Source organism: Crocodylus siamensis, chromosome 1 (genome assembly GCF_052110815.1).
Source record: "Crocodylus siamensis isolate JL-2025a chromosome 1, ASM5211081v1, whole genome shotgun sequence".
Taxonomy (NCBI): domain Eukaryota; kingdom Metazoa; phylum Chordata; order Crocodylia; family Crocodylidae; genus Crocodylus; species Crocodylus siamensis.
This window is the reverse complement of record NC_143395.1, coordinates 418,241,561-418,259,708: the sequence shown is the minus strand read 5'-3', so window position 1 is coordinate 418,259,708 and position 18,148 is coordinate 418,241,561. Positions and strand designations below refer to the sequence as shown.

The following is an 18,148-nucleotide window of genomic DNA, read 5'->3' as shown; positions in this document are numbered from 1 at the left end:
GGGATGTGAGGAATAAGATCAGGGGAAGTGTGAGTCTCTTACTGAATGGGGGAGGCAACCTAGTGAGTGCGTCTACACAAGACATTTACTGCAGTGCTGACTAATAAGCTCCACAGTAAAACTTAAGTGTCTACGTGTGTGACACTAAACTAATTTACTCTGCCACAACATAGTACTTGTATATACGAGCATTATCCTGCAGCGGAGTCCAATATTCTGCCACAGCACGCGTGTAGACTGGAACCGGGCTGGCTGGGGCATGAGGGTGCTTCGGCACGGGGGTGCCTGCTGAGCATCTTCGTGTCTCAGCCATCCCCTCTGCATCATGTTGAGCTGGGTTGCAGCAGCCCTGGGGTGGCAGGCTGACCTCGCTGGTCCCCTGCCAGCCAGGGCTGCTCTGACCCGGCTCAATGTGCTGAGGTCCCAAGTGCACATGTAAACACAACGCCTGGGAGCAATAAACTCTGGTGTGATATGTGCCGGAGTTTGTATCACATTAATTGAACATGTAGATGTGCCCAGTGATGATGTGGAAAAGGCCAAAGTACTCAATAACTTTTCTACCTCATAGACAAGGTCAGCTCCTAGACTACTGTACCTGGCAGCACAGTTTGGGGAGGAAGTGAGCAGCTGACTATGGTGAAAGAGCAGGTCAGGGACTATTTAGAAACACTGGACGTGTACAAGTCCATGGGGCTGGATGCAGTGCACCCAAGGGTGCTGAGGAAGTTGTCTGATGTGATTGCAGAGCCGGTAGCTGTCATCTTTGAAGACTCATGGCAATCAGAAAACGACCTGAACAATTGGAAAAGGGCAAACATAGTGTCCATATTTAAGAAAGGGAAGAAGGAGGGTCCAGGGAACTACAGACCAGTCGGCCTCACCTCAGTCCTTGGAAAGATCATGAAGCAGATCCTCAAGGAATCCATTTTTAAGCACTTGGAGAAGAAAGTGTTTAGGAACAGTCAGCATGGATTCACCACGGGCAAGTCATGCCTGACTAACGTGATTGCCTCTATGATGAGATGACTGGCTTGGTTGGTGCGGGGAGATGGGTGGATGTGGTATATGTTGATTTCAGCAGAGCATTTGATACGGTCGTCCGCAGCATTCTCGCAGGCAAGCTAAGGAAGTACGGGCTGGATGAATGGTCTGTAAGGTGGATAGAAAGCTGGCTGGATTCAGTGGCTCAGTCTCTAGTTGGCAGTTGTTATCATGGCTCAGTCCTGAGGCCAGTTTTGTTCAAAGTCTTCATCAATGACCTGGAAGATGGGATGAGTGCGCCCTCAGCAAGTTTGCAGATGACTCCAAGCTGCGGGGAGCAGTAGATGCACTGGGCTAAGATTCAGAGAGACCGTGACAAATTGGAGGATTGAACCAAAAGAAATCTCATGAGGTTCTAAACTCTCCATCCTTCAAGGCTTTTGAGACCCAGCTAGACTAAGTCTTGGCTGAGATGGTGTAGTCGGGGCCAGTCCTGTGTTGAGCAGGGAGTTGGACTAGATGTGACCTCCTGAGGTCCCTTCTAACTCTCACTCTTTTATGATTTTATAAAGTATCTGAGGGAGGTAGGTTCTCAGACTTTTCTTTCTCTTATGAGGAAGGAAGGCATAGGTATTCAGAGCAGTCAGTGCATTTAACCAGGAGGTATTCTTGGTGCACTTTTGTCCTTACTTGTTCCTACAAGAGTGGCCCTAACCTTTTTCAGTTAGATCATAAAATCTCCCCTTTTCCCACTCACTATTTAAGTGCCAGTTGCAGTGTACACTGCAGGCATTTGGCTGAGATTATCCAAAATCTTCTATTTCTCCTCCCATGTGGGCTGTATTACTGAGCAGGTTTGTGCAAGATCCTTGTTTTACTTGGGCATCTTCCAGGAAACGTCAGACCTGTTGTAAGTTAGCCTGGAGAGAGTGAAAAAATGACTTCTAAGCTGAAGCTCGATAAAGTTATGAGGAGGATTATGATGCGTTAGCCTGTGTAAGCAGGGAGCTGGACTCAATAGCTCCAGAGATCCCTTGTTGCTGCAGACGAGAGACATGATTTAATGTTTCAGTGCTTCAGCTCTGTGAATTACCGCATGAGTGTCAAGTGTAAACCCCAGGCCACCAGCTAGACTCTGACTGCTTCAGTTGGTATCTAATCATGCTTTTATTTCCTCCTCAGTGTCCAAGAGCTTCACATTTATCAAATAACAATGAGCCAAGAGCTAGCTTGAAATGTGACAACTTAGCAGAGCTCAGGCATAGTATACCGGTACAGATACTAGCCCTTTGACTTGGTTGGTGGGAGAGGAGAGTCATGTACTGATTGTGATCGAGTTTGGAGCGCACCCACTACTCTTCCAGGCTTGCTGCTAACCAGTAGACACAGTCCCTCGGCCTAGGAGGGGTTTTGCACCTCTTCAGGCAGAAGGCAGGTCAGGGTGGCACCTTAGAGACTGATTAGTTCAAAGAGGCATAAGCTTCCATAGGCAATGGCCTGTTTCACCTTTGAAAGTTTATGCCTATCTGAACCAGTTTCCAGTCTGCCCTGTCTTTTGCTTGTCTTCAGAGTACTTGTTCAGGTAAGCTCCAAACTCCCACTTCTGCGGTCTTGGATTTGTCACTGAATCTCTCTGACCTTCAGTTCTTCATCTTATTTGTCACTGCTTGGAAGATACTCACTGCTGCAGTGCTGGGTGATAATGCAAAACCCCAGAAGAGAATACACCTCCTCTCCATGTCTTGTTTCGACTGTGTAAGCTCTGTGGAGCAGAGGCTCCCTTGCTCCTAGTGGTTACAGCATCCAGCCTGACACAGCTGTTGGGCTCTTTTATTATTTTTACGGAAGTACAGTTTTTTTGTTTTTTGTTTTTTTTTTAGCCACTGGTGTCACTGTATCTATCAGTCCTGCTGTTTCCCAAAATAATCAGCTGGGTTCCCTTCCTAGCCCCAGTCTTATGCAGCATAGGACAGGTGGAGGGAGAGAGTTCTTTAAGAATGAAAAAGGTCATAGTAAAGCCACAAAACATGGCAGGGTGATTTGAGAGCTGCTTCTAGTTGGTTATGGACTTAACCAGTCAGACTTTACCCCCCTCCCCCCCCTTTCTGTAATTTTTCTGTATTGTGTTGTTTTTTGTTTGGTCCCAGCTAAGGAGACTGGACTGCCTTTGGCCTTTCTCTTTAAGGTAGGTATCCTGGAAGTAGGAAGCTGATCTGCTTTTATATTAGTGTTCTTTGAAACTCTTCATTGAAGTGATTCGTGCTCCTCTGCTGCAAATGCTCCAGGGTTCAGTCATCATCATAGTTTATTTGCAGTTGGGCCTGGAGGTGGAGGAAGGACTTCATGACGGTCTTGAGGCCCTTCCTGCCCTGTGGGTCTGTGCTGTGGCACAGTAGGAGCCCCATGGTTCTATGCTTTTGCACCCTAGGCAGCCTGTAACCTGGGAGAGCAAAAGTGAGGAGACTGTCACTTCTTGTATTCAAATATGCCTTACATTTGTAGTGGCAAGGTGTGAGCCTGCCTTTACTGCTGTGGTTGTACTGAGAGGCCCTCATGTTGTCCATGGGAGGTCTAAGGGGATTTGAAGCAAAGTGTGCAAATGTGTCCAGCACACTAGTCCAAAAAGATAACCTGCTGGCCAGGGTGAAGAAAACTCTGCCCCATGCTCTCCACTGTACCTTGGCCAAAGCCAAAGCATTGGGCATGGGCCAAAAAGTGCTCTGTCTCCAGTGTGTTTGTTAGAGCACTGATCGCTCCTCAGAGCTCAGTCTAAAGGCAATGCAGACACCATCAAAATATCTCACTCAGAACAGTGTTAAATAGAATGAGGGTGGGAAGGGATCTTAGGAGGTCACATCTGGTCCAACCCCCTGGTCAAAGCAGGACCAGCCCCAATTACATCATCCCAGCCAAGGCATTGGCTAGCCAGGGCTTCAAAACCTCCAAGGATGGAATGTCCACCACCTTTCTGGGTAATCTGTTCCAGTGCTTTACCACCCTCCTAGTGAGAGAGGTTTCCCAAATATCCAACCTCAACTTTCCTTACTGCAACTTGAGCCCATTGCTCCTTGTTCTGTCACCTGCCACCGCTGAGAACAGCGAGAGCTGTTCAGACATGTTCATAACAGAAGTACCAGTGTGGGGAGAGGGGAGGGAAGGAGCATTATCTTGGTACTTCACAGGTATTTGGGGTAGGGCAGTGGGTTTGTGAATCTCTAGGATCCCAGGATAAAAATCTTTGTCCTCTGATAAATTGGTTGCATTTTTTTTTTTTTTTTTTTTTTTTGCTTTATGCTTGGTAGCCTTACTTCTCTTCTCTGGATTAACTTTTTGCAGACAGGGCTGAATGCTGGAGAGTATGATGCCAAGCCTCTTGGTGATGAGACACTGGGAAGACAACTCCCTTAAGGTATGTCTGCCCAGCAAAATGAAGGTGTGGTTGAAGTATGTTGGTGTGCTGGAGTTAGCTTGATTTTTAGCTAGCACAAGTAACAAAAGGAGTGAGAACATGGGAGTTAGCATGTGCTAGCAAGTAGAGCATGGCCTGAGGATGCCAGAAGGGTTGGTACCCTTGTTAGTAGCATATGCCAAAGTTCACAACGTTGTGCTTCCACTGCTGTTGTTACTCCTACTAGCTAGATTATGTTAGCACATGCCACAGTCGCACCTTCCTTTTGCTGTATGGGCATATTCTATGTTGGAAGAAATCTGCTGTGTTGCCATTGGCCTTGCTAAATAGAAAGAAGAGGCAGAACAGCTTTGTAGAGCACTGTGCAAGAATTCCTTGACTGTAGATAATGCTCATAATGCCTTGCCTCATCTCACACCTCACCTGCAAAGGAAAAGCTGGAGAAGGAGGCTGAGATGCCACTACGTCAGAATATTTGAAGCTCTCAGTTGTCTCCCTGTCCTATGGAGAAGAGGTTAAAAGACTTGACCAACAATGGTGCTTCTTGATTTGCCATCTCTTGGTGCTTCCAAGTGGGTGGGTTGCAGGCCACAGTTTTTCAGATCCTTAGTGAAACTCAACTGAAAAGTGCAGCAAGTCTGTCCTGATTCAGTACAGATCAGCTCTTTTGAAGGAGGCTGAGCCATTTTAAGTGTGGCTAAATTAATGGAGCCGATTTGACACGTAGTGCTAAACTTGGGCCCTCTGCTTTTTTCCATAAGTAATTGAGCTGTGGTTGTGGGGAGATTTTTCTCCTTAATCTGGGCTGGGTGAGGTGCTGTGCATTATGAAATGTCAGTGTGGTATTCTGTAATTTCTAAAGTCTTTCACTTGTATTTTAAATTCTGTTCTAGGCCAGTTGTAAGGTAGCTGTTTTCAAAGCATAGAAGTGCTCCAGATACAGCAAGAAGGGAATGCTTATTTTGTTGCTCTGTTGTGCAGTCTTGCTTGGGATTCTTGTGGGATTCTCCTGAGATCCAAGCTGTAGATATGGGTATGTTTAGTAGCACTCTTTTTGCTGGATGTAAGGAAACTTCCCAATTAGATTTGGCAAACAGATTTAAAGGGACATGGTCAGAGATGGAAACCAGTATTAAGAGATTGAGGGAGCCTTACCTGCTGTTAAAAATACCACTGGATTTTGTTGCTGTTAAGAGTCAGAGATGTGATTTTTCTCTCTTGGTAGTCTGAAGATTTGCTTTTTGCCTTAGTGTTGTCTTGGAAAATGTACATGGTGTGAGCATACTCATTCTTCTTATTGGATTCCACTTTCAACACCACATTCACTACCTAGGTGTTGCTAGTGTACACTGCGTCTGGATAAATAAAACAAGCGGGGAAAGTGTAGCTGATGCATATAGAACTGGATTTGATAACTTCCAAGTTTTGGATCAGACTGGATCTGACCCCTTCTTAAAGAGGCACATGAGAAATTTGAGTTAGTGCATCTCTCCAGCTGGTAGACCTGAACATGCATGTGAGTCTTTCTGATGGCAGTGAGCTCCTTTGAATATTGTTTGTGTGCTTACAAGTGCTCTTGTGCTTAAGGCACTGGATGGTGACTTAGGAGACATAGGTTCCATTCCAGCCTCAGCGGCTGAGGACTTGCATGCCCTTGGTCAAGTCACTTATCCATGCTCCTAGTTGGCTATACTGAGTTCTCTTGGGGATTGTTGCTATTCCTGAGTTACTTGTATTTCTTACATCCTGGCATTTCAGTGTGCCCTTGAGGTTTAGGCCTCATGCCATGATGGCTTTCTTGGAATAGAAATACTTATTTCTCTTACACTGTGGGTGCCAGCTGGCACCTAGTCTGAGTCACCTGTAATCACATTAATAGGCCTCTCTTGGGCTTAGACCCTTCACTTCTGTTCCTTCCCAAAGGCACTGCCGATGGTAATTAGTAAGCAGATTCCTTAAAACAGTAATTTGAGAGCACAAGCACAAGTGTATCTGGAACAATAGCTAGCACAGAGGTGGCTCTTCCCTAAGGCTTACCTTGCTCTGTCTGGATGGACAGAGTCCTTTGAGCTTTCTTCATAAAGCTTGTACAGGCAGTGGCCTACAGTTCACCTGTCTCCCCTTCTGCTGCCTCCAAAAAGATTCCTAAGTGCTTTGTGGTCTTTTGATCTCTAGACCCCAGCCTGGAAAAAACAAAGCTCACAGTGTATTGGAGGAGAGATGCACAGGACCCTTGAAGTGAATAGCAGGCTTCTGTTTTTCTAGTTCGTATCTAGATGTTATATGGGGAACTGTTATGTTGCCTTTCTGCATGGCTACTGAATTATGTATTATCAGTCTAAAACATGAGATAGGTACATTCACACAGGAAAGCCTCATAATGCGGTATGGAAGAGCTGTCTAACTGACTTGTCACACAAGGGCTCTACAATTATTGCACAGCAATGCCTACAGCATTCACCTATGAATACTAATAAGTAGCAGTAGTGATCACTTATCTCCTTTCTTTCTCATGTGGATAAATACAGCAAAGTCAGCCTCGTCCAAATCTGTATAGCATGCTTAAGATACCAAATTGTACCTTCACTTCTCCATCCATAAATGAGTGTTTTTCCTTCCGGGTATTTTTAAAGCTCAATTGGTTGGTATGGAAAAAACCTTTTGAGAGCTTCAGCAAGAACATGTTGTACAGAACAAGGCAGAAAACACTGTGTACGAGCTGTTCTCTGAGGATCTTGATGAACTCATTAAACCTCCAGGCTCCTGTGAAATAGGTGGAAGTGTCCTTGTTCTTGTAGGCTGATCTGATAGAGGCTGCAGCTTGGTCAGCCTCAGCCGTGAGCATCTTCAGGCCACGACTAGAATTTAATCCTGTGGTCTATCCAGGCATCCATCTCTGAACACAGCCTTCTGTTGGCAGCTCTCCACATCCTCAGCCAGCACAAGACGAGTAGCTAGGATGAACGGGGAAAGGAAACTGTGTCTCTGAAGGTTGTTGCTTGCAGTAACTTGGGTGGGCAGCTCCTGTGTAAACTAATGCAGCCTCCATTTGTGCTCTTGGCTGTCATTGGCATTGGGTCCTGCCCTGTAGACAAAGGGTGCCCGAGAGCTTTCCAGCTTCTCCGGGTTGTGCATCCTGTTGGCACAGTTTTAGGATGCCTCTGTGAGAACAGTAGGACACGGATCTTCCCTCTCTTTAGATTTTCCCTGTCATTGGGAGGCAGCTGGACTCCTTTTAGGCACTGCAGGAATGCTCACGCATTTCCAGCAGCTGTTTCCAATGGGTATACTCGGCCTTAGAAAGGGAGGATTGTTGCAAAGGCCTGCGCTTCTGTTGGCAGTGAAGAAGTTAACAGCTGAGGTGGCTTGGCTTGAAAAGCTTTTTCCATCCTCCTTTACTTTCCAGATGCTTTCCTCGTCACTGGGTTTTAGCATCTTCCGTCTCCATCTCACATTGGCCAGGTCCTTTCTAACCCCCATGTCTCTGGCTCCATGCAGACAGTCAAGAGTTGGTAGGTTAAGAGATGTTCCAGCTGAAATGGTTTCTGAGATGAGCTGGGCCAAGCAGGGCACATGGGGCCTGGCTGTATAAAGCCATGCATTGAAGGAGACTTGCCTCTGGCCGAGCCATCTTGGAGGCTGGTTTATCTGGTCTGCACTGGAGCATGTAAGGGGCTCCATTGCAGCCTGGAAGTGGCGATTTACAGGGGTCCCTGAGCCCCTGCGTTGATGAGAGCTCTGCACAATGGCACGGCGCAAAGGGGATCATCTCTGTATTTAGCCCTACATCTCTGATCACAGAGGCTGCAGGGTGGGGGTTGGCAGTCGCTCTCCATAGGCTGGGTCCTGTGACTAACACAGCTACCTTTTAATATTTGTGTGGCGCCATGCCCGTGCCGAGCTGGCTCGCTTTCTCCCGCCTGCTACGCCAAGGTATAAAACAGTCGCCGAAGCGAATGCGTCTCCGTGGAGGGAAGAGGCTTCATGGGGGCAGATGGGGCTTTCTGACAATGCGCCTATTTAGTAGGACGTTCCAGTCCCGAATTGGTGGCAGCTTGCCACAGGCCGAGGCTGGCTTTTTGTGCTGTGTGCCTTTAAAGAAAGCAGACTCCTTGCTGTGACGTCTCTCTGGCTCCCGGCCAAGAAGGGGGGGGGACCATCTCCTGCCAGCCTGAGAAGAAAACCAACAACTTTTCTTTTGTGTGTGGTTACTCTCTTATTTTTGTCTCTTTCACCGGTTTTAAATGCTAATGGCGGATTCAAAACCTTACCCAGGTTGTGGCTTTTAGAAGTCTGGTAAGGCCTGAACAAAGACTTTATCTTTCTTGTTTGTTTAAACCCGGGTGGGGAGGGGGAGCGTAAAATCCTCTTTGGGCTCCAAAGTCGGGCTGGCTTGGCTGGATTTTTTTCTTTTCCCGCAAAATCTGTAGGGTTGGAAACCTTCTGCGTGTCCTTCAAGGTGCAAAGAAATAACTAAACTCTGAGGGCGACAGGCCAAGTTCGATTCGCCAACATCCGGGTGTTTGGGCTTTCCCGTGGGGAGGGTGTATTTTCTTTCCTCGCTAGCAGTCTCGGTGTCTTTCTGCGTAGCTGCGGTTGGGACGATCCTTTCATCCAGCTGCTGGGGGCTGGGATGGATGTGGACCCGGTGCTGAGGCTGGTGCGGGGGATGTAGGATTGTGCATTGTCTGTTCATGACCCAAGTGGGGAGTGCTCCAGTTCAGGCGACTAGCTTTGAGCTTTCTTCAGGAGGCTGACCCCCCCTCCATTTCCTTGCTCAATTCAGCCCCAGCTCAGAGGCGCGGGGAAATCCATGGCATGAGCAGACAGACAGCATAAGCAATCGGGCGGGCTTGTCTCCTCCCTGGGCTGTGGTTTTGAGTCCAAAGGAGCTTGCTTGCGTAACGCGGTATTTTGTCTGTTGTAACTGCGGGGAGAAGTGGCAGGGGACAATGCTGTGTCAGGGGCAAGCCATGGTGGCCTGGGCTTCTGCTGCTGTTGCTGTCGTCTATCAGGTCTGTCGTATTCCTACCAGCTTGGGGTCCGCTCCTCTTTGTATTCAGCTGGGATGTGTTCTTCGAGCTTTGTGTCAGCACAGGATGCGTAGTTAAAAAAACACTTAGCAGTGAACCTCACGGCAAGACTCAGGTCCTTGTCATGTTATGTCTTGAAACCTTGTTCCGCGCCTTTCAGCAGAAATGAAATTCCCTTTCCCTCTGGCCCTCTTGAGCTCCTGATCTGCTCCCTCTGCCTGGAGGAAAGAGCAGTTCCTTTGCAGATCCACTGTGCCTGCCTAAAGCCTGCCGATGGCTAGCACAAGGCATATTGCCTACTCTGGAAGGAGTAAGCGGGTGTCGAACAATTTGTCAAGCCTTAGCAGTGCCATCTGCCAGCTCTGACAAGATGCAGTGGTTTGGGCATGAGGCTGGGATCCAGGAAGGCTGGCATTAGCATCCTAGCTTGGACACGACTTCCTGCTTAGTCCTGACTTGTCTTATGGGTCTCTTTATCATGGCAACATCTACAAGCCTTCCCCAGGCAAAGCAGAGCTGCCGAGGAGCTAAGCTGTAATTACCAGGGTATTTCACTTTTGCCTCGTTTTCTGGTCCACATAATAGAACTAATGCTTGAATTATTGGAAATGGTGGGTGTTTTAAGTCACAGTTTTCAACCTTTTCTTCTGAAAGTCAAGTACCTTGATGTGAGGGGTGTTTGATGTTCCACTGAAGTGAGTGGGAGAGTTGGGTACTTGGCAAAGCAAAGCAAAGTGATTAGAAAAACAGTAGCCTTCAAATTTGCTGGTAGAAAATGGAGAGCTCCAGAACCCCAAAATGTGCTTGGGTGCTCTGCTCCCAGCCCTTTCATTGTGCCTGGGCACTTCCACAGCTCCTGGATAGCCTGGGACTCCTGTCAAGTGGAGTCGAGATTGGGCTCTCCCAGACCATGAGGTCTCTGCTGCTTGAGGGCCAGGGCTGTCCAAAGCCTCTCCTTTTGCATGAGCCACGTTGGTGATCAGAAGATAATGGTGTTTGCTTCTGCCAACCCCTGTCCTGCCACCTTGCGCTGCAGGAATTTGGGCAATAACAGATGGTAGGATCCCTCCTCGGGTCCCTTCACTAGACTGACCTGCCAAATGGTGTCATATCACTAGGGCTTGACCTCTGAGCAGCTACCCACCCTGTAGCCAGTGCAAGATCTTCCCTGGGGACAGGCGGCTAACCCAGGACTTTTTGCAGCAAACTCAGATTTTTGCATTTCTAAGAGTGCTTTCCCTAGGGGAATGGAGCGTGAGGCAGTACTGTGTTGCCTTCTCAATACTGCAGACAGGCCACCTCATTATCTGTGTTGCTGCTCCCAGCTCTGCCAAGCAGCACCTGAGTTGAAATGAACCATTTTGCTGCCGTTCTCAACATCTGGACAGCAGCAAAATGTCAAGAATGGCCTGGACTTTGTGCTCCTTAGGGAAAGATGTTCCTCACAACAGCTCCCCAGGTGGTTACTTGGCAGAGGCATAGAATAGAGGGTCTCCCACTTCTTAAAGAAAAATGATGCTGAAAAAGGTGGGACCTATGGACCATTGCAGTCAGACACCTGCTAGACTGAGGGTGTAGGGAGAGCTCTCCTCAACTGGCCCAAAGGCTGGTACCTGCTACAAAGGGCAGCACCTTCTAAGGAGAAGCTGGGTGTGCCATAGGGGCTGGCCTGTTCCCCGGGAGGCTGGTCCTGGATTTGCTGAGGTGTGCCTCTTACCTAGGGGTGGGCAATTATTTTGGGCAGAGGGCCGCTTACTGAGTTTTGGCAAGCCATCGAGGGCCGCATGGCAGGCAGCCCAGGGCAGATTAATATTAATTTTCTAAATTTTCTAGGGGCCCCGTGGGCTGAATAGAATGGCCTGGTGGGCTGCGTCTGGCCCCCGGGCCGCATTTTGCCCACCCATGCTCTTAGCTGTTTAACTAGTGGCTTTAGTCCTCTCGTTAGTTTTATCTTTTGAACCCTGGTCATGCATGGAAAGGGTGCTACGACAATGGGTTTATGACGGTAGGGGCCTGGACTTGATGGCCCTGGATTTCCCTTCCAGTCTCATGTTCCTAGAGCTACTTGCACATCCCAGATACCGGGCAATCCTGCTAATCAGTCCATTCTCCTAAAACTCTGCAGGGCAGTCTGAGAGCTATGCATGTCTGCCTGCAAGGTGCTCTGTTGTCTTGCCAGCCAGCCTATAACAGCGTAGCAACTCCACAAGAAGCAAGGGTCACTGCCCAGGAGATGCCGTGATACTGGGGCAAAGAGGCAGTCGGGTCTGTCCTCCTGGAGCTCTGGCTGTGTGCTTGGCCTGCCACCCAGAACGCCAAGCTGTCAAATGTTTCTCTTCTGCAGCAGCTGATTTGTGCTGGGCCCAGGTGGGGAGGGAAGGGAGGCGGCTGCATGCTGGATGCTTAAGTGATTGGCTTCCCATGCCTGTTTTGGGGGCGGGGGTCAGGCCAGGGTGCCTTCTTGCCATGCAGGGCAGTCTCTAATTCCTTGCGAGGAATCACTAGGGCAAAGTGGGGAGGAGTTTGTGCTTTCTGAAATGTGAGAAGGGAAGAGGACCATACAGGAGCCCTTTGGTCTCTAGTAGGAGCTGGTTTTCCCTTGGTCAGGGGTAGTCCTCAGCCTTCCAGGGAGCTCCAGGGGAGAGAGCTCCAGAGGGAGCCTTCAAAACCCCCTAGTCTTGTTTTGGGAAACCTTTTACTGGTGATGGGCTCTGCCTTGGCTAGGGAAAGCCTGGGATATGCTCATGGCTTAGCTTCTACTTGAGCCTGCAAGAGGTTTGGCAGCGGCAGGTGAATGCATTTTGATGGATAGATCTGGCGTGGCCAGCCTTCGGTTTTGGAGGGAAGGCTTGCATCTTGCAGTGACCCTTGGTAAATATCTCCAGGTCTGGGTGAGCCCCCAAATGTTCTTGGGATGCTTCTTACCAGCCCAGCTGTGCATTCAGAGGACACGGCCCACAGCCACGCTGGCACGAGGGTTCAGTGCTGCTTGGGGTACGTGTGAGGAGCTGGGTCCACAGCACTGCTGGTCTTAGCACAGAGGGAGTTTTGCCAAGGAGAGTCAAAGCACGTGAACGGCCGCGTCTCCATGCTGCTGTGCAGTGTCCTTTGCCGCCTCTGTCGCCATCCCAGCTGGGGAGGAGGGACTGTCAAGTCAGCTGAGATCCCAACAGCTTGTGGTTGCTTGAGGTCCCATGACCCTTTCAGCAGGAGCTGGTTGTTAACACCAGCATCCTGCCAGATTCCGGCATGGGTAATTGCATTCTGCTGACCTGGATTCCCTCTGCTCCCTTTTCTAACTTGTGCAGTGTGGTGGAGTGTGGCCCTGTGCTGTTCAGCACCTGCTCTGTTGACTCAGGGCAAAGGGATCCCCCTGAGGCTGCCTCCTATCTTGTTAGGGCCATTGTGAAGCCTGGAACTGCTCCCACCCTTTCTTCCCCAACCCCAAATTGGCGAGTCCTCAGGGGTGAGCCACACGCTCCACTTCGTTTCCCTGTTGCTTGTGGTTATGTTTTCTTAGCTCCAGTCCAGGCCCCTGGGGCTTCCAGATACTGCGAACCACCAGCTTTGCTTCCACACCCGGGCAGGCCCAGATAGACTAATCACAAAGGCAGGATCAGCTGCTGCTGCGCTGCCAGCTCCTGTGCTGAGAGTCTGCCATACTGAAGTGAAAGCTGTTTCTCCTGCTGCAATTGAACAAAACCTCATCTGGGGAGACAACCAGCAGAGGCCAAGAGGGGTAGGGAAAGCTGGAAGGGGCTACTGCTGGCCAAAGACATCCCTTCTGCAGTCCAGCCCAGTGGGCAATGAGGCAAAGTGCCTTTTATGTGCCCCCCCCATCTGAGTAGGGGGCAGGAGACCATTGCTGCTGCTGTGGCTACCAGTGCAGGAAACCTGTCCGTTTGTTACAGAGCCGGGCATTTGAGGCCCTTACTCCACAGGCTGGAGGGACAAACCCAGCAGAGGACTGCATTCCTCCCTCCAGATTAAAACTAGGAGGTGTAGGGGTGCAGGGTCCGAAAGGAGCCCAGCTTCAGTGCTGGAAGGTGCTCCGGAGTGACTCATTGCACTGTCATTGCCCTTGGGACCCCAAATAGGAACTTTTAGTGCTTTAGGATGCACTGATCTGCTACATGGAGCAAATCCCAAATGTCCTCTCTTTACAGAGTGGGCAGGCTCTCTGTTGCCCAAAACAAGAGATGGGCTCAGCCTAAGTTTAAGGGCTGGAAGAGGAGACTTTAAAGCACGGGTGGCAAACTCAGGTGACCTCATGAGCCGGCTGGGTGTTGCTGGGCTGGACGGGACTATACCCCCTGTGCAGCTTCTGGTGCTGGGTCCAGTTTGTGCTACTGCCCCAGAGTGTGTGCTGCCCATGGTGCATGGGCTGGATCCAGCACTGCATGCATCATGGGGTCAGTTTGGGGTGCCACGTTCAGCTTGGGTCCATATGCTGTGTGCAATGCTGAATCCTGCCCACAAGCTGCAGGCAGAACATGCCCTATTCCAGCTCTGGGGGCCATGAGCAGCATGGCCCAGACCAGTGCCTTGTGCTGCTGCCTGCCATGCCAAGTACTGTCCATGGGCAACACATACCCCATGCTGCCTCCCCTTGGCTGGAGTCCTGGGGTTCACTGTGCATGTGGGGCCAGCTTGGGGTGGGCATGCCCACAGCATGCAAGCCAAACCTAGCACTGCATGCAGCACAGGGGGTCTGGGGTGAGGGCTGCACATGGTGGCCCCTGCATGCAGTTAGTAGGATGGGGACTAGTGCATGGGGTTGGGCCAGCAACCCATGGGCTGGATCCTGACCCATGGGCCATGTGTTTGACATCCCTGCTCTAAAGTGACAATAAGCGAAAGATTGGGGGATGGCTAATGGAACAAGACTGACTGTATTTACTTCATTCCGAGATAAGGGTTTTTTCCCCCCTTTAACATGGCAGGGGGAGAAGCCCCTTGTCTTGGAATCAAGCATGAGGCAGTGCAGATGCAGGCTTCTGCTCTGGCCCTCGCCCCAACCCTAGCAAATGCTTTGGGGTTTTGAAATGCTCTAGTTGTGTTCCTCCAAAGGCTTTTTAGTCTTGGGCTGTAAGTGATCACTTGCGGGAAATACCTATATCTGGAGTCCTGTGTCCAGCTTTGGGTCCCCCGCTACAGAAAGGATGTGGACACATTGGAGAGAGTCCAGGGAAAATGGTTGGGGGGCTGTGGGACATGATTGGTGAGGAGAAACGGAACTTAGCTTATTGAGTCTGAAGAAGAGAAAGCTGAAGGGGATTGAACAGGGGGGTTGCAAAGAGGATGGAGCTGGACTGTCCTCAGTGGGGGCAGATGACAAAACAAGGGGCAGTGGGCTCCAGCTGCAGCAAGTTTAGGTTAGATATTAGGTTAGATATCAGGGAGAATTTTCTCAGTAGGAGGGTGGTGAAGCACTGGAACAGGTTACCCAGAGAGGTTGTGGACTGTATCATGGGTGGTTTTTAAGACGGTGTTAGACAAAGCCTTGGCTGGGATGATGTAGTTGGAGCTGGTCCTGCTTTGAGCAGGGGGTTGGATTAGAAGTGACCTCCTGAGGTCCCTTCCAGCCCTCATTTTCTTTGATTCGATGATCCAGCGGGCAGGTCTGCGTGTGGCGTCCAGCATGCTGCAGGCCTCCTCTTATCCTTATGCTTGTATCTTAACCAAAAACCCTGCAGCTTGGACTGGGTTTGTTCTCCAAATCCTTGGCTGCATCTTCAAGCCCTCAGCACGAGAGCAGGCCAGGAGGCAGGTTGGGGGCAGGTTCCCCACTTGGCTGGCAAATCTAAATCTGTGAGTTGCTGGAGTTGCTAAATCTGGAGGGGCAAAATCAACTGTGGTGGATAGGCCCCAGGCCCTGCTAGAACCCTCTGAGCTACAGTGCTGGAGCAGATGTCATGTCTCACACAAAGGTTCCTTGCAGGGCACTTGTCCTTTGCTTCCCTGTTCAGCAGGGATGGGAGAGGGATGGAAACACCTTGATCCCAGACTTGCCGGTTCACAAGGTGACCAGCAGAAGGTGGCATTTGGAGGACAGCCTGGCAGTCGCTCCCCTTCGAACCAGCTGGTTCAGAGGTTTGCTTCCCCTCTGTCCTGTGTGTTCAGCTTGTCTGGGAGCTGCTTGGGGCAGGGACTTCCTCCTCCTCTTTCAGCATCTGGTTCTGTGCCGTGCTGGTGCACGCCGGCTCCTCGGGACTTCCATAATAGACATGATTAATAGGTAGCTTGCCCCACAGAGAGAAGCGAGACAACCTGAAATAATAAACAGACTATTCAACGTTTATGGCTTTCAGCTGAGTCCCAACTCTCATAGAAATTGTAGGGCCCAGGCATTTTTTAATTGCTATCTGAGCTGCATTTTAACTTGAGAATTTAGGTCATCAGACTATAATTGCTTTGCTGTTGTCAATTAGATGGGGACTCTTTTTCTCGCTGTCTAAACTGTTGTAAAATTGTTATGGGTGGCTGAAATGCCCTCTTTCCTACCCCCAGAAGTGTGTACACTGTGGGTTGGATGAAACTGTTTCCTCTTGACTAGCCCATGTGGAAGATAGGAAATAAATACCTGGCAGTGTTTAGTATTAGCAGCTGGAGCAGGGGCCTTCAGGCCGGCAGACCGGGGCATCATTTCCAGTTCTACGTCATGTAACCACTCCCAGCATCTTTCCCTGCCTGTAAACCAGACTGCTGTGTTCTCAGCAGGTTTCACAGCAGTGGGAAGGCACAGGGCTAATGCCAGCCCTGTGTTAGCTTCTCCTTTGCCAGAATTGGTGCCCACTGTCAGGCACTGCCTGGATATGAATCTTGTTGCTGCATTTAGGCTTTAACAGCTCTTTTTCTTTTTGGCCCTTCTAGGTGCGGAGGGTAAGCTGGCAGCGTTGCAAGGATGCCTCTTCACACCTCGAGAGCCACGGCTCTTCTTGCCTGGGTAAAATGTCCCTGCTTCTTTTGGTTCTTGCCTATTGGTCTTTTGGCCTTGTTTGATGCAGTTTCTTCCCCCTGGGCTCTGATAGGGAAGGGTCAGGGGGATGTTTCTGCAAAGCACCGGGCAGGGGGTATTCATTTGAAGGAGTCTCTTTGTGACTGCAATGGGAGGGTCCCGGCAGGGGTTGACCCTTCCTGCTGGGTGTTGTTACCTTCTGGCTGCTCCCTGCAAGGCTACTAAGTTCTAATGGCATGATATGGCAGGAAGTGAGGGTGTGGGGCAGAGTTTGCTCACAGGTCCAGTTGGAAATCCTGGGCCTCCAGGCTGGGGTGGAGACAGAGCTCAGTGCTTAAGGTAGAGTTGGAGGTTAAAGGGAATGTGGTCAGGGCACAGTAGGTGTAAAATGAGGCAGGGCTTCTCATGGGCACACCCAAGCAGTGTCTGAATTGACTTGAACCTCCGTGGAGAAACAAATGAGGGTCTGTATTGGTGTCTTGGCTTTGAGTTGGCCCACGTTTGACCACAGAGTGCAAAGCTGTAAGTCCCAGGAGCTGCACTGGCCTTTCTCCTTCCAGATAGGTAGTCTCAGGCTTGGTTTTGGGGATGGAAGCAGGGTTTGAAAGAGACTGCCTTATGCCCCAGAAGCTGCATGTTCAAAGCCAAGTGCTTCACAGAGCAGGCAGGTGCTGGTAGTCCTAGACTGGCTTTCTGCTGGGATCCAGCTTTTTGATTGTCCTGTCGCATCCCCAGGTCAACAGTCTGAAAGTTGACAGTGCCCTTGGTGACCTGGCACAGCTCCAGGACTGCAGCGTCTTCATCAAGATCATTAACAAAATGTGAGTAGAAAAGAGCTACCTGGTCCCCCCTTGAACTGCCTGGCAGGACTCTACCCAAGAGTGCAGGGGTTGGCAGCTTTTTAGAGTGGTGAGCTGCCATGCCTCCCTCCATAGCACCCACCCTCCTGCTGCCTGTACCACCTGTGCCATATGCTGCTGGTTCTTGTTCCCAGAAGCAGTGGGTAGCGGTGAATTCAGTACTGTAGAAGGCAAGAGAGAGCAGCTGGGAAGGCTGCAAAGGGGAATAGCAGCAGGGTAAGGGGGACATGCCAATCTTAGCTGCATGCTGCTTTTCCCCAAGCTGTGGCAGCCTAGATCCAACCCACAGGCTATAGGTCACCAGCCTCTGATTGGGACGGTTTTAGTCTACCATCCACTGGCACGGGATCCAAATACAAAGCCCATCTGCCACAGGAACAGGTTTAGAGCCTGCCTGGGTTATCTGGGAGGCTTATGAGCAGCTTCTTTGCTCCAGGAGAGAAAGGACTGTAGGCCTAGCCTGAGGGGGTCCAGAGCACCCTCAAGTCTCTCAAAAGCAGGGTCTGACTTTGAGAGGTTCAGCCAGTGCTGAGGAACCCCACTGAAGCACAGCTCCATTCAGACCAGCTGCGTGTAGGCGATGTGGCGGGACTCTGACTGTGCTTCCAACTTCAGCACTGACTTCAGCGTGCAAACAAAAGGGTGGGCTGCCAGCTGCAGACCCAAGAGCACCCCTTGGGCCTGAGTCACATGCCTCATTCCTTCTCATGCATCCTGGAGAGATCCAAGGGTCTTATGTGCCATGGCTTGTGCGCTTCCATGGGCTACAGCTGTGCAATGATGCCGAGGGCAAGGACAGAGCATGGAACTGTTAAATCGTCTAGTGACACAGTGCCCCAAAGAGCCTAGCTCACTCCCACAGTTGCTGTCTCTGCCGTGGTGCACAGTCCCAGACTTGAGCTGT

General features: G+C 50.2%; 1 protein-coding gene across 9 annotated transcripts in view; it reads left to right on the top strand.

Annotated features, from left to right (window-relative positions):
- NUMA1 (nuclear mitotic apparatus protein 1) overlaps window positions 1-18,148 on the top strand; it is a 43,216-nt gene that overhangs the window by 2,112 nt on the left and 22,956 nt on the right. For 6 of the 9 annotated variants that reach the window (XR_016439672.1, XR_016439671.1, XM_090030853.1 and 3 more), the window contains exons 1-3: window positions 8,532-8,689; window positions 16,300-16,372; window positions 17,120-17,205. Coding sequence is in view for 7 of the 9 variants with exons in the window: in XM_090030853.1 (XP_089886979.1) it covers window positions 16,331-16,372; window positions 17,120-17,205 (128 nt within the window). In the remaining 2 variants the exon portion in view is untranslated. Of the gene's footprint in view, window positions 1-4,320; window positions 4,394-8,531; window positions 8,690-16,299; window positions 16,373-17,119; window positions 17,206-18,148 lie in introns of those variants that run through there. The other 3 variants (XM_090030851.1, XM_090030850.1, XM_090030852.1) reach the window with 2 other exon arrangements.